This window comes from Rhipicephalus microplus, chromosome 10 (genome assembly GCF_043290135.1).
Source record: "Rhipicephalus microplus isolate Deutch F79 chromosome 10, USDA_Rmic, whole genome shotgun sequence".
NCBI lineage: Eukaryota > Metazoa > Arthropoda > Arachnida > Ixodida > Ixodidae > Rhipicephalus > Rhipicephalus microplus.
In genome coordinates, this window is record NC_134709.1 from 89,478,850 (window position 1) to 89,492,172 (window position 13,323).

The following is a 13,323-nucleotide window of genomic DNA, read 5'->3' on the forward strand; positions in this document are numbered from 1 at the left end:
ACCGTAGCGCTCTTGTAATCATGCTCAAACGTGCCTCCGTCCGTAGCCGGGACTGCTAGAGCATTGTGGAGAGCGCATTGCTTGCGGAAAGCTGTTCGTCGCACGCCGCGTTAACTCGCCAGGCTACTCGCCGCATTGGCAGTCACAATGTGCGCCGAGAGAGCAAAGCGCTGCATGCAATTAACCAAGCGGAAAACGATATTCAACAAATGAAAACTGCATCAGTTTTCGCTAAGAAGAGGACCAAGGTACAACTGTACCACGAACAGCCGATTGTTTCCGTTCTGTCGCTGTACCCCGCTGCATATCCCAAACCCCAGAGTAATTTCCAAATGCTCATCGGAGTCGCCACCACGTTCTATCGGGCAGTTATACGAGAGTCGGCAGCTTTTCTGCCCTTTGGCAAAAAGAAAGAAATGGCTTTGTGGTACGCACTTTAGACAATATTTTCCGTGGCACTGAGTTTCCATTGTTGGCGGCGCCACATGGAAGGATATGCAAATTCGTACCTGGTGCTTAATGTGTAGTGCGTTTAGTGTGTAGTTATGCCGCAGTCCCCGGCAGGTACGTATTTAATGGGGTTTCACTGTATCAGCCATTGCCTGATTTGAACATGGCGCGCTCGGTTGTTAGAAAAATCGCCCCAAGAGGCCGTCACTGTCCACGTGTGCGCGCACGGTCGCACTGAAAAAGTCACGTATCTGATGGAAAAAAAAAAGAGGAAAAAGTGCTCAAGGTCACAAGGTGCGCGTGACGTTTTGTTTGCCCCTCCCATCCCTTGCTAAATAGCTTCCAGCGCTTTGGTCGAGACGAGAGAAGAGAGAATGTGATTGCGGCATGTGACAAATCTTTGTAACTTCGCTCGTACTGGGCAGGTTCTTAAAACTTTTACTGCGTTGAACTTGTGAGGCAATACGCTTTTCCAGTGAATCAATTCCATGGTTACTGAGAAAAGTGTTTCAGGGTCCCTTTAGCAAGCTTTTGCTAACTCATCAGAAAACTTGTCAGCCTCAAGCAATCAGTACAACAGTCATACCCTGTGCCACACCGCTGACCGAGGGGTCGGTCCCGATGACCTCGACAATGACGCGGTCGCCATGGGAGAGCGACAGGGTGCCGCCATCGGAGGGCTCTGCGAGCACTCGTGGCGGGATGCCGCTCTTGAGTAGCTGCCGCTCGGCAGGGATTCCAAACTCCGCGCTCACCCATGCCTGGAGCTCGGCGAGTGTGATGCCCAAGGCACTGGGCCTCAGCTGACCCTGAAAAACACATAACAGTGAAAATAGGGAGTTGAAAATGCAAGCAACAAGAAACAATGAGGTAGGAGGAGGAAGCACCAGGTTCGGTGCTATGTGGGTCGGTTAAACAAGAGGACCAGTTCACTAGAAGTGCCATCATCATCATTAGCCTGACTACGCCCACTGCAGGGCAAAGGCCTCTTCCATGATTTGCCAATCAACTTGGTCTTGTGCTTTCTGGTGCCACGTTATACCTGCGACCTCTTTAATATCATCCGTCCCTCTAACTGTCTCCCATTTGTGCATTTGCCTTCTCAAGGAATTCAGTCGGTTACATTTAAAGGGTGGTGGCATCAAATTTTGAGCCTAAAACAAGCCTCTTGTGGGTTTCCTCTGTACGCTAGAACACTCCACACGAACGACCAGACACAGCAAACGTTTGAAACATACCTAAATTCACCTCCAAAGTGTACCTAAATGCTCATTCACCCGATCGAAGTCCATTGCAAGTGCGTCCAGAACTGTTGTAGCTCTGCAAGAAGCGGGACGAAAGTTGCAGTGCCGCCACACCAGATCTCTAGTGAGCGTAAGCGTGTGCAAGTTTCCCCTTCACAGGGAACAAAGGTTCATCACAGCGCACCCCTTCTCAAGTCACAGCTCCCCCTCCCTATTAGGTCAATGTGTGCGACTGCGTTTGCACCCCCTTCTCGTAGGTGACTACGGGAGTGGCCACCCCCCCACTCCTCTCCTGTGCGCGTGGCTATTGTAGTGAGGTGAATGCCCTTCGGAGACTACCGCCACATACGTACCGGGCATGGCAAAACATCACAGCTGCTGCACGTCACTATTGCTGGTGCTTGTTCGGCACGTGTGCGTGAGAAAGCCCATGAGAGCAGACGATTATAAGCACGACGTGAGTCACAGTCTTGTGTGGCCACCTGACCAAGCTACACTTCCGCGTCACAGCCCAATTCGGCGCTCAAAAACTGAAACCGAAAACTGTCCACATAAAAAAGGCGATATTTAGCGAGAATAATTGAACCTTGGTGCGTGTATCATGCTTCCTGGAACTATAAGAAATGCTTGCAGCAAAGAACGCACAAGCCACAAAGATGGTGGCACCACCTTTTTAATGACCACTGGTTATCCTGCCTATGCATTACGTGCCCAGACCATCTCCATTTGTTCTTCTTGATTTCAACTATGATATTGCTACGATACTGAGGGGACGCGTGGAAGAAGACGAGAACGAGGTTGGCACGAGTGGTGATCTGCCAGATCCCTGGACTCTCGTATTCATCATCGCTTGTAAATAAAGGCATCTCACCCTAACCAGATTGGTGGAAGATGCGGGGTACAGCGGAGCGATCCCAGGCGAACGATCACGGAAGCTCTACCTAAAGAACTGCGCTGAAGCCGCTGACTGGCCGGTCTACCACCGCTCTCTATGGATACGATTGCTGACGGCGACACCACGCACTCTTTGTCTGGTGCTACGTGGCCCCGACACATGGTACCACGAAGCTTCTCTGGGAGGGTCGGAGAAGATATCGACAAATGGCTGAAACACTTCAACCGTGTGAGTAAATACAATTGTTAAAATGTGGCCTTCCGGTTGTCCAACGTCACATTGTTTCTTCAAGGGACGGCGTTGGTGTGGTTTGAAAACCATGAAGAAACAATAACGACCTGGGAAGCGTTTGAGAAAGAAATAGCGAGCTGCTTCAGGGACCCAGTGATGAAGAAGAAGCGCGCTTAGCAAACTTTGATGCAGCATGCTCAAGTCCCTGGTGAAACATGCACAACGTATAGTAAAGAGATTCTAAAATTGTGCGTCTGTAGACCCACGCATGAAAGAAGATGACAAGGTTGGGGATCTCCTCAAAGGGGTTGCTGAGGATGTCTACAATTTCCTCATTGGCAAAGACACCTTGGCATCTGTAGCGGACGTAATCCAACACTGCCGCACGTTTGAGACCCTGAAGGCTAGGCGCATCACTCCCAAATTTGGTAGACTTGCGAACGTCACCACCGTTCCAAGTGTTGACGTCGCTCCAACATAATCCTGTGATCTTGCCTCAATGATCAGGCAAATTGTACGCGAAGAACTTGGACGACGTGATGCTGTCAACCCCCCGAGGGCGCATGCTAGCAACGCCTCCCCGCCATACGACGCAATGTGTGCTGCCGTTGATGCCACGCTATATGATGTGCCCCGATCAAGAGCCCCAGAGCCCCCATCCGACAACCTACATCATCGCCGCGATTTCCAGAACGCCTCCCGCCAACCACCTACAATGGTGTCTTCTTGGGACGATCATGGATACATGGCGCCTCGTGGAAGGTTTGGCGATGTGCGTGAGGCCCATGTGCTCTAACTGCGGTTTCCGTGGACATGTGGCTCGATTCTGTGGTCAGAGGCGTCGCTCCCAGCAGCGCTACTACGAGAGGTCATCAGCTTCTTCTCAAAAAAACCGCGGGCGGGGTGGTATGCGCTCGATGCGGGACGCGTGCGTTGGAGACGGCTTCCAGCAAACCACCCACAGTGATACACATGTGGGACGCAATTTCTACCGGAATTTACGCAACGACTTGCCTTTCTCCGTACGAAGCTTGACCCCTCCGCAACACGCCGGTTCCATTCACCATCTCCTTGTCGACGCGTCAACTTCCCATCTTCGGGAAACTAGATGGTGCGGCCAATGGAGGCGAGGTCGCCGAACATTTTTCACTACATCCACCTATGCCTCCTCTCGTTTTTATGACACAAAATAAGGTCCCCGTGCCTATTGATGGACTTCCTACGATGGCTTTGATAGATACTGGAGCAGCTGTTTCAGTGATGAGTCTTAACTTCAAATTGCGGCTAGGACATAAAGTGATGCTTCACTGGGACAGTTGTGCATCATTTCGTGCAGTGAGTGGGGAGACGCTGAGCCCGATCAGTGTGTGTGTTGTTAATGTCACTTTGGGAGACAAGGTGTTCGAGGCTGAATTCGCTGTCCTGACCAGCTCCACCCATGACATCATCTTGGGGATCGATTTTCTACGCGGGTGCGGTGCTACTGTAGGTTGCGGTGTTGGCGAGATCATGCTATCGACTTTTACTGATGATCCCAGGCACTGTGAAGAATCTATCACCGTCATTGAGGATGTTGTCTTGCCGCCCAACTCAAAGAACGAACGCGTTGACGCCTCTGCCTCTGACGCCGGCACGTTTGATGTTCTCGCGGAGCGCATTCCTCTCAATTGCGCCAAGAAAAATGTGCTCGTTCCACATTGTGTTCTGTCAATCAGTGATAGGCGATCGGCCTTATGGGTGTCGAACTATTTAAATGAACCTGTCATGCTACCCTGCGGATCGCGACTCGCCCTCTTCGCACAAAATGCGAACAGTTTTATAGCATCTTTAAGCGACGAGAGCGTAGATCCTATTCGTGCAACGCACTATACAGAAGCCAGCTTTCTGAGTTTGGTAAACAAGTCGCTATCATCAGAAACCGTCAAGCTTTGGTCGAAGTCCTTGCGCAGCACGCTACTATATTTGACTTTGTGCAGAATGAAGAGCAAATAAGTGTACCCGAGTCGCATACTTGCCACGGGATTGACACAGGATCCGCTCACCCCATCAGGCAGAAACCATACCGTGTCTTATCTCCGGAGCGCACGGCCATTGCTCAACAGGTAGAACAGATGTTAAAGAAAAGGGTCATCCAAGAGTCGTGTAGCCCTTGGGCTGCCCCTGTAATTCTTGTCCGAAAGAAGGATGGTACATGGCGATTCTGCATGGACTACAGATGGCTCAACTCTGTTACTAAAAAGGATGTCTACCTGCTTCCCAGGACTGATGACGTCATAGATTGTTTACATTCGGCCTCGTACTTCTCTTCCATAGGTTTGAGAACTGGTTATTGGCAAATCCCCATGCACCGGAATGACAAAGAGAAAATGGCCTTCATAACCCCACATGGTATATTTGAATTCAATGTAATGCCTTTTGGCCTATGCAATGCTCCAGCCACGTTTGACCGCTTCATAGACACTATATTACGTGGACTAAAGTGGGAAGTTTGTCTTTGCTACTGGAAGACATTATAATTTTTGGCCGTACATTCGATGAGCACAACCATCATCTAGACATTGTTCTCACCTGCCTTGAGAAAGCTGAGCTCACCCTGGGCAGTCGTGAGACTCGTTTTCGGTCACCTGGTGGACAAGCATGGCGTTTGACCCGACCCCCAGAAAGTTGCTCCAGTCAGCAGCTTCAAACAACCTCAGTCGGTACGAGAGTTGCGAAGCTTTTTGGGCCTATGCTCGTACATCCGTCGCTTCGTGCCCAAGTTCGCCAACCTCGCTTACCCTTTGACGTCCCTACTCAACAAGAACGCACCTTTTCGGTGGTCAGCGGAATGCGAGTCGTCTTTTTCGCAACTCAAGTTTGTTCTTATGTCAGGACCCGTACTTCGCCACTATGACCCATCTGCTGCCACAGAAGTTCATACCGACGCCAGTGGTGTAGGTATTGGCGCCGTCTTGGTCCAACGCCATGGAGCTGCTGAACACGTCGTTGCCTATGCCAGTCACTGTTTAAGTAAACTGGAGCGAAACCATACTGTCACAGAGCAGGAATGTCTCACGGTCATATTCGCCGTGCACAAGTTTCGCCCTTATATCTATGGACGCCGATTGTCGATTGTCACAGTCCACCATTCTTTATGTTGGCTCTCTGAACTAAGGGACCCATCTGGTCGTCTTGCTCGTTGGGCGTTACGATTGCAAAAACAAGACTTTGAAGTCTGTTACAAGAGCGGCCGTTGTGATGCCGACGCCGATTGCCTTTCACGGCTTCCCCTTCCGACAACCGAGTGTGACGCTGACAACTTAGATGAATATTTGGCAGTAGTGGATACTCCGTTTCCTGACCTAACAACTTTTCGAGCAGAGCAACGCAGTGACAACAGTCTCGCTTCTTTCTTTATTTCCGGAACGAACAGTCAACGTGGGTTCGTCGTAAAGAATGGCATTCTTTAAAAAAAGAATTATTCTGGCGTAGGCCCTTGCCTACTTCTAGTCGTGCCTACAAGTCTGCGACAACACGCACTTCGGGCAATGCACGACAACCCAACATCTGGCCATATGGTTTTTTCTAGGACATTTTATTGCACGCAAGAACGCTTCCTCTGGCCGAAGATGCGTAAAAGTGTGACTGCATACGTTGCGAGCTGTGAGCAATGTCAACGCCACAAGCTTCTTACAACTCAGCCAGCCGGACTGCTCCATCCCATAGTACCCCCGGGTTCACCATTTAACGTCGTCAATGTTGACCTGCTGCGCCCTTTTCCACGATCAACGAATGGCAACCGATGGATTATTGTGGGCATTGATCACCTCACACACTACGTGGAAACTGCAGCGATTCCTGCGGCAATAGCCACTCAAGTTTCACAGTTCATGCTTTCACATGTTATATTACGCCATGGATCCCCCCGTGTCATCATCAGTGATCGCGGGCGGCAATTTGTAGTCGATGTAGTTGAAAACCTCCTTCGTCTTGCTTCGTGCCATTTCCGTCACACTACCCCGTATCACCCGCAGGCTAATGATTTGACGGAACGAATAGGACTCTCGTAAACATGATTTCCATGCATGTTGATTCCGGACACAAAACATGGGACGTGATCTTGCCATTTATGACTTTCGCCAACAACACTGCACAGCCCGAAACATCAGGATACAGTCCATTTTATCTGCTCTGCGCAAGCCAACCACGCACAGCTCTTGACACTATTCTTTTGTTTTCAGAGACTGATCAACCTACTCTCGTCGAAACCATTCGTTGCGCAGAAGAGGCCCGGTGCATCGCCTGTCTTCGAACTTTCATCTCCCAGAAACGCTCTAAGAACCATTACAACAGAAGTCACCGGCACGTATTGTTTGAGAAAGGGGGTTTGGTGTAGCTTTGGACGCCGCTTCGCAAGTGCGGCCTCTGCCAAAAGTTTTTGGCCAACACTGGTTCGTTTGTTGTCCTGGAACGTCTCATTGATGTCACGTACACGATATCTCAGCTGTTGTCAACTGGCCGCTGCTCAAGCAAGACCAACGTCGTTCATGTTGCCCATTTAAAACGCTATCATCATCGCAACGAAGCCTAACTCGCCCTGTGGGCATCGTCTGAAAAGGGGAAATTGCTGCAATACTGAGGGGACGCGTGGAAGAAGAGGAGAACCAGGTTGGCACGAGCAGTGATCTGGCAGATCCCTGGCCTCTCGAATTCATCATCTCTTGTAAATAAAGGTATCTCACCGTAACAATATCCTTAACCCCGGTTTGTTCCCTTACCCACTCTGTTCTCTTCTTATCTTTTAAGGTTACACCAATCATTTTCCTATCGCTCGCTGTGTTGTTTTCAATTCAAGCTGAACCCTTTTTCTAAGCCTCTGGCTTTCTGCTTCGTAGTTAAGTATCGGCAAGATGCAGCTCTTATATACCTTGTGTGTTATATAGCTTAAGCATGGCACTTCATTTTTTGAAGCACATATTTTTATTGCAAAAGCAATTACAGTCTGCGACTGTTTTACTGGACATGTTTGTTTATTCGTACATCATCACGGCCCTGCCACTTGCCACCACTGAACCTAATGTTAATACGCGACCCAAAATTTAGATGACCCACATGGCGTACGCACCGCAGCGCGCCGTTTGTTTTAGCGCTGCGATGCGTACGCCATGACATGCTGTCAGTGAAGTTTACAATACGTTTACTAGGTTGCCAGCACTGAAATGTTGAACTAGCTATGGATGAATGTCAAAAGCCAGTGCCAAAACGCAAGCAGGATTGCCGATCTCAAAGGCTATGTTTGGCGCCACGTCCTTTTGGCTTTAGCCAGTCACGTGTTCATTGAATGCCTATTGCAGCCAAGCCAAACCAAGTAGTATAGTAACATCAATAACATGACGCCACTTGCAAAGCCTGCTATCAATTGCTACTCAAGCGAGAAGAAATGCCCTGCCAATTTTGAGGGAGCACGAAGAAACCGGGAGGGGGGGGGGGGGGAAGAGACACATGTCGATCACGCAGTTGTGCCCCCCTTTGACTGTAAGAGAGCGGTTGTGATCGCTGGTGTGCATGGTCTCGGCAGACATAAACAGACAGCTCACATACCCTTCTACGTGCTGGGCTTTCAATGCGAAGAGACTGTGTGGAAACCACAGCTCTCCTTGGAGTGGCCATTTGCTCTTCACCGGCCATTTGCTCTTCACCGTTTCGATGAGTTACGCTGAACTGTATCCAAAAAGCTAGCTTCCAGCCTCACTTCGCATAACATTACTATTTGTTGCTGTCGCATTCACTGCTTCGCCCTTGAGGTGAAACCGAGTTTTCGTATGACAAATTTTCTGTGGCGACGTAAATGCTGTATTACCCACATGACCAACCACTATCCTCCCCCCTACAGCTCCTATAAAGTGAACTTCATCACTTCAGAGAGCTTTGAACAAGCAAAAATAATTAATTCCTATGTAAAACTTTAAAAGAGCAACGAAGTACAACTAGCCAGCTTGCCCTATTGGCGCAAGGCTGGAGTAAAAGCAGAGCTTGTCACTGACTTAGATAACTAGCAAACTCTTATTCAGCATAGTGTTAATATGGAAGGTCTTTCTTTCTCAGTTTCTCTCTACTTCTTTTTCTTTGATTTATCTGTACTGTATTTTTTTTTTTTCAGGAGGCCCATGCATTTAAGAATTAAGGGGGCAGACTGGGACCAGAAAGTGACAAAGAAATTCATTGTTTAAAATTGACATATTTGGTTTCTGCAAGTATTTTCTATCTCTCTGCAAATTTTCACACACCAGGAAGTGGTAACTTTTTGTAATGTCATTCTATTTGTCTAGATACTTGGTGCTGCCAACATGCAGAAGCTGCAAAAAAATGGGGAACCGACTTCGAGGCTTCTATATAATTTGCCGGCACCTTTGTCCGAAGCTCTACTACCAATTTATGAGCACCTTTATGATAATCGCAAAACATGCGCACCATGATTGTTGCTTTTTAAAGAAGCTGTGTGTTTTCAGTTTTTTCCATTTTTCTCAAAAAAGCAAACTTATGACTGTTCAATTTTGAGGCCTCAATATCTCTGCGGCTAGGGCAGGTATAACAATAATCCTTTTTGCAATGGAAACCTGTATGTGTGTAGAATGCAGGTATGGGAGCAGAATTTAAAGCACAAGGCTTTTTAATTAATTATTCATCAAAATTGTAACACAATTCCAACTGCTTTTTAAAATGAATACATAGTTCGTTTTGCTAAAAAAGAACCAAGGAAGGCCTAAAAACAAGAACCTTTTGCATACTTTCTATCTATAGCCATTAGTATATGATGGAATATCTTAAATATCACTTTTAATTGTGCACTTTTTTTGTCTATGGCGGCCTTAAATAAAAGGGGGTGAACTTAAGTTATCTCAGGAACAAGATGAGTTACAGGAAAACTAATTACATATTTGAAATCAGCAGAAGAAACTGCACAATGCTGTGCAGTTTGATCAAGATCTCTGAAGAAATAAACAAAAAAAAATGTCTAAGACTAGTCTGCCTGCCCCCTTAAAGAAACACACTTATTGCACATCTCTTGTATCAGCCTCAGTGAATTCACTGACCACAAGCCTTATATTGCATCAAAAATTGCCAGGCGATACAGAAAAATGCATTAGTATACCAAACCTAATTTCTCTAATGTATGCAGCCAAATGCAAACTGTCTTCATTTACAGTGAATCCTCAGATGAAGAAGACGACAAACAGAGCATGTGCCGGCCGAATTGTTGCATTACACACGCCACGAGCAGCTTAATTCTCTGGTCATGCGAAAACTGTAAAACGAAAAGCTCAAGCATCAAATAAAATTCGATGAAGCTGACACTACAGACATGACTGTGAAAATACTTAAATGACCCCCCCCCTTTTAAAAAAAAAAAAGATGTACAAGTGACGCACCTGCCGCCCATCGGAAGTGACCACGCGCACGAAGTTAGGCCGTTCCACAACCGTAGGCTGTGCCATGGAGAGCGAAGCATTGGACACAACAGAAATTGGCGACGTGGCCGACGCAGCAGACACGGCCGACTGGCGGTCTCTCTCGGGCGACCCGTGTTTCCTCCTGGACGTGGTGGCATGACCCTGTATTCGCTCGAGAAGCCTGCGCTCCGTCTCGCTGACACCCAGCTCTTCTTTGTGCAGCGTCTGGAAGGGCAAGGCACAAAGAAGGCAGCCAACTTGTAAACAGGATCAGAAATCACAATCATAAATATGTTCTTGGTTTCCCACGATGGTGTTGGGGGTCGTTCATGCCAAAAACTGCCCTATACAGCTTAAATGTGCCTGATGGCCCTCGTACGGCAGCAGTAGAACTACAACTACCATACATACATATGCTCAGCATATATCCAACATAATACTTTATTTCTGTACATATAAAAAAGTGCGAAACGCTGAGAAACACTTTGTTTTCTCACAAGCACATGGTATTTATAAACAAAATAGAAATCTAGTACATTTTGTGGGGGGAAGTGTCAGAATACATTGTTATACATAAGAAAAGTGGTATTTGCAACACTAGGAAAAGCACTACAATAAACGTAGCAATGATACACAACATAATGAAACACCAGACTGAGACACTGAGCCCCAAATTGTTATAACAAAAAAAAAAAAAGAAATGCGGAAATGTAGGAATGGTTTCATTTATGTCTTCATTCAGATGTGCCAAAGTACTCTCACTTATTTGCAAGTCAAAGAACTTGTTCTAATAAATTCGAACCTAGTTCTATTGAGCTTTGGCAAATTGAATCATCCTTTATACTGTACATACAAACCCCTTTAAAGCGACATTGATGTAAGAAACAAATGGGTGTAAGTGGTATTATGTAGGCACACCAGTGTGCATACAGTAAAATATGGTTTGATATGAAAATGCTTATAAAGTATCGTTCTTATAAGGGACATTCATATAAAAGACAAGAACTGCTCCCGGAGCATGCCTCTTATAAAGGGGTCCAACTGTATTCTCGAAATGATAATGCTTCAATGCCAATGCATGGGAAAATTTAGGGTTGCATCGAAGAAAAATAGCCCCTCGACATTTCGTAATTGAACATCGGGCAGAGCGAAACAGCCTAAGAAGTTGGCTTGTCTCCACAACAGAGGTGTTACCCGCACGAATTTTAAAGAGCGAGTGGTGTGAGTATGAGGGCACCCAATGGAGTGAGTAAAAACCATCGTGTGACGTCACATGCTTTCTGCCGGGGTGTCTCATTGTGAGGAGTTGCCATCCCCTTTTCATGCCCATATTACAATTGACTGCCGTAAAATGGAAGAACTTGGCTGTTCTTCGCGAATCTGGCAGTAGACCAACACAGTTGGATGTAGAGAAAAGCGTCTGACGTCTCCGCTGCGTAAAGCATTCCAAGAAGCACGCTGAGTATATTATTGAAAAACACCGCCGACGTTAGACCCAAGACAGGCTAGAGGTTTCTGGTGCCTTCTGAGTACATAACGCTGCTCTTGACGATCACAAGTCACTGTTTACAATACTAACGTACATTCTCGCCTACTATTCGGCTCTGCATATAACCTGCACTCCCGAATAAAAATGCTAACAAAATGAAAACAAAATTTCATGCGTAGTGCTGTCAACCTCCTTCTAAACATTATTGAAAGCAGAACAGTGAAGGCAACTTGTGGTCCTAGATTCGCATAGAAAACTTATAGACTTGTTTGAGAATTCTGCATCAAATAACACAACACATTGAACTAATTCTGTTTTTTAGCGAGCTCAACATATAAGAGTTTCAGAGTGCCCCGATCCTTCAATCTGGTCGACAAATATTGACCATGTCCCACTTTTTTCTTAACCGTACTTGCTATAATTTACTGCACCCTCGATTGTGACGCACACCCGCTTTTCACGACAAAAAAAAAAAAAACGAAACATTGATTGCAGCACGCACCCATTTTTCACGACAGAAAAGAAAAAAAGTACGGAGGAGTGAACCTTCGCATCTTGAGAAGAACAAGTATTTGGGATTTAAAGCACTAAAGTTTCAAAAACTAAAACAAGTCATACAACCGACCTTGCCACTACAACTGTCCGCACTACGGCGTCGATATAAGTCACGTAATAGGTCAGTCCTCGTCGCTGTCAGACAACTCTTTATCGCTGACAACAACCCAAAGCATCTAATCCTCGGTACCGTCCATGGCATTCCAGATCCCACATTTCTTAAATGCCTTGATGACTATGGCTATTGGTGTCGCACACCCCGCGTCCTTCACCCATGCAGCAAAGTCTTACAGAGAGGTGCGCTTCATCCTGTTGTTTGGCGTGAAATCGTGTCGGCCATTGATCAGCCAGGAGGTGTACTGCACCCGAATCTTCTCCACCACCACCTTGTTCAGGCAGACATCGAGTGGTTGAAGCTGTGATGTTACGGCACCAGGTATGATGACAAGGTTCGCATAGCACGCGACGAGCTCGTCTTGATGCACTTGTTGAGATGGCACCTGAACGCATCGAGCACGAGCATCACTCGCAAGCCCGAATTGGCGCCAGGCCACCTTCACCAGATGTGATTGCCCCAACCCGCAACCAAGTCCGTTGTCATCCACCCTTTTTCGTTGGCTCGCACGATCCCAGCACTCGGGAAGACTACTCCTTTCTGAAGCGTCTTCAGTTTGAATATCAGGTACCGGGGAAGCTTGTGCTCATCTGACGTGCAACAGAGCATTGCCATCACTCTTGTTATCTTGTGGCCAAACGTCAGCACGCACACTTGCTTCGCCCCCTTGTTCTTGACGGTTGAGGTGCCAGGCATGTCGAAGTAAAGAGGCGTCTGATTGGCATTGTTGGTTTTCCAAGCTGGTAGCCGTTGCTGTGGTGCAAGTTTACGACAAACCTCTGAAAACTGTGAAGCTTCTCTTCACAACTTATCCGGCCGCTTCTGGCATATGTCCGTGCACCTTTAGAGGAAAAAACCTTTCCTCTTCATAAAGTTTTTTCACCCAGCTCCTGCTCACTTTAATCCTCTCCACC

The 13,323-nt window shown here is 47.2% G+C and overlaps 1 protein-coding gene across 1 annotated transcript in view; it reads right to left on the reverse strand.

The window, feature by feature from the left end:
- Positions 1–13,323, reverse strand: part of LOC119181312 (deubiquitinating protein VCPIP1-like) — a 71,120-nt gene that overhangs the window by 17,140 nt on the left and 40,657 nt on the right. Inside the window, exons 11-12 of the mRNA XM_037432520.2 lie at positions 10,230–10,475; positions 1,037–1,259 (exon numbers count right to left, since the gene is read on the reverse strand). Coding sequence (XP_037288417.2) covers positions 1,037–1,259; positions 10,230–10,475 — 469 coding nt within the window. The remainder of the gene's footprint in view (positions 1–1,036; positions 1,260–10,229; positions 10,476–13,323) is intronic.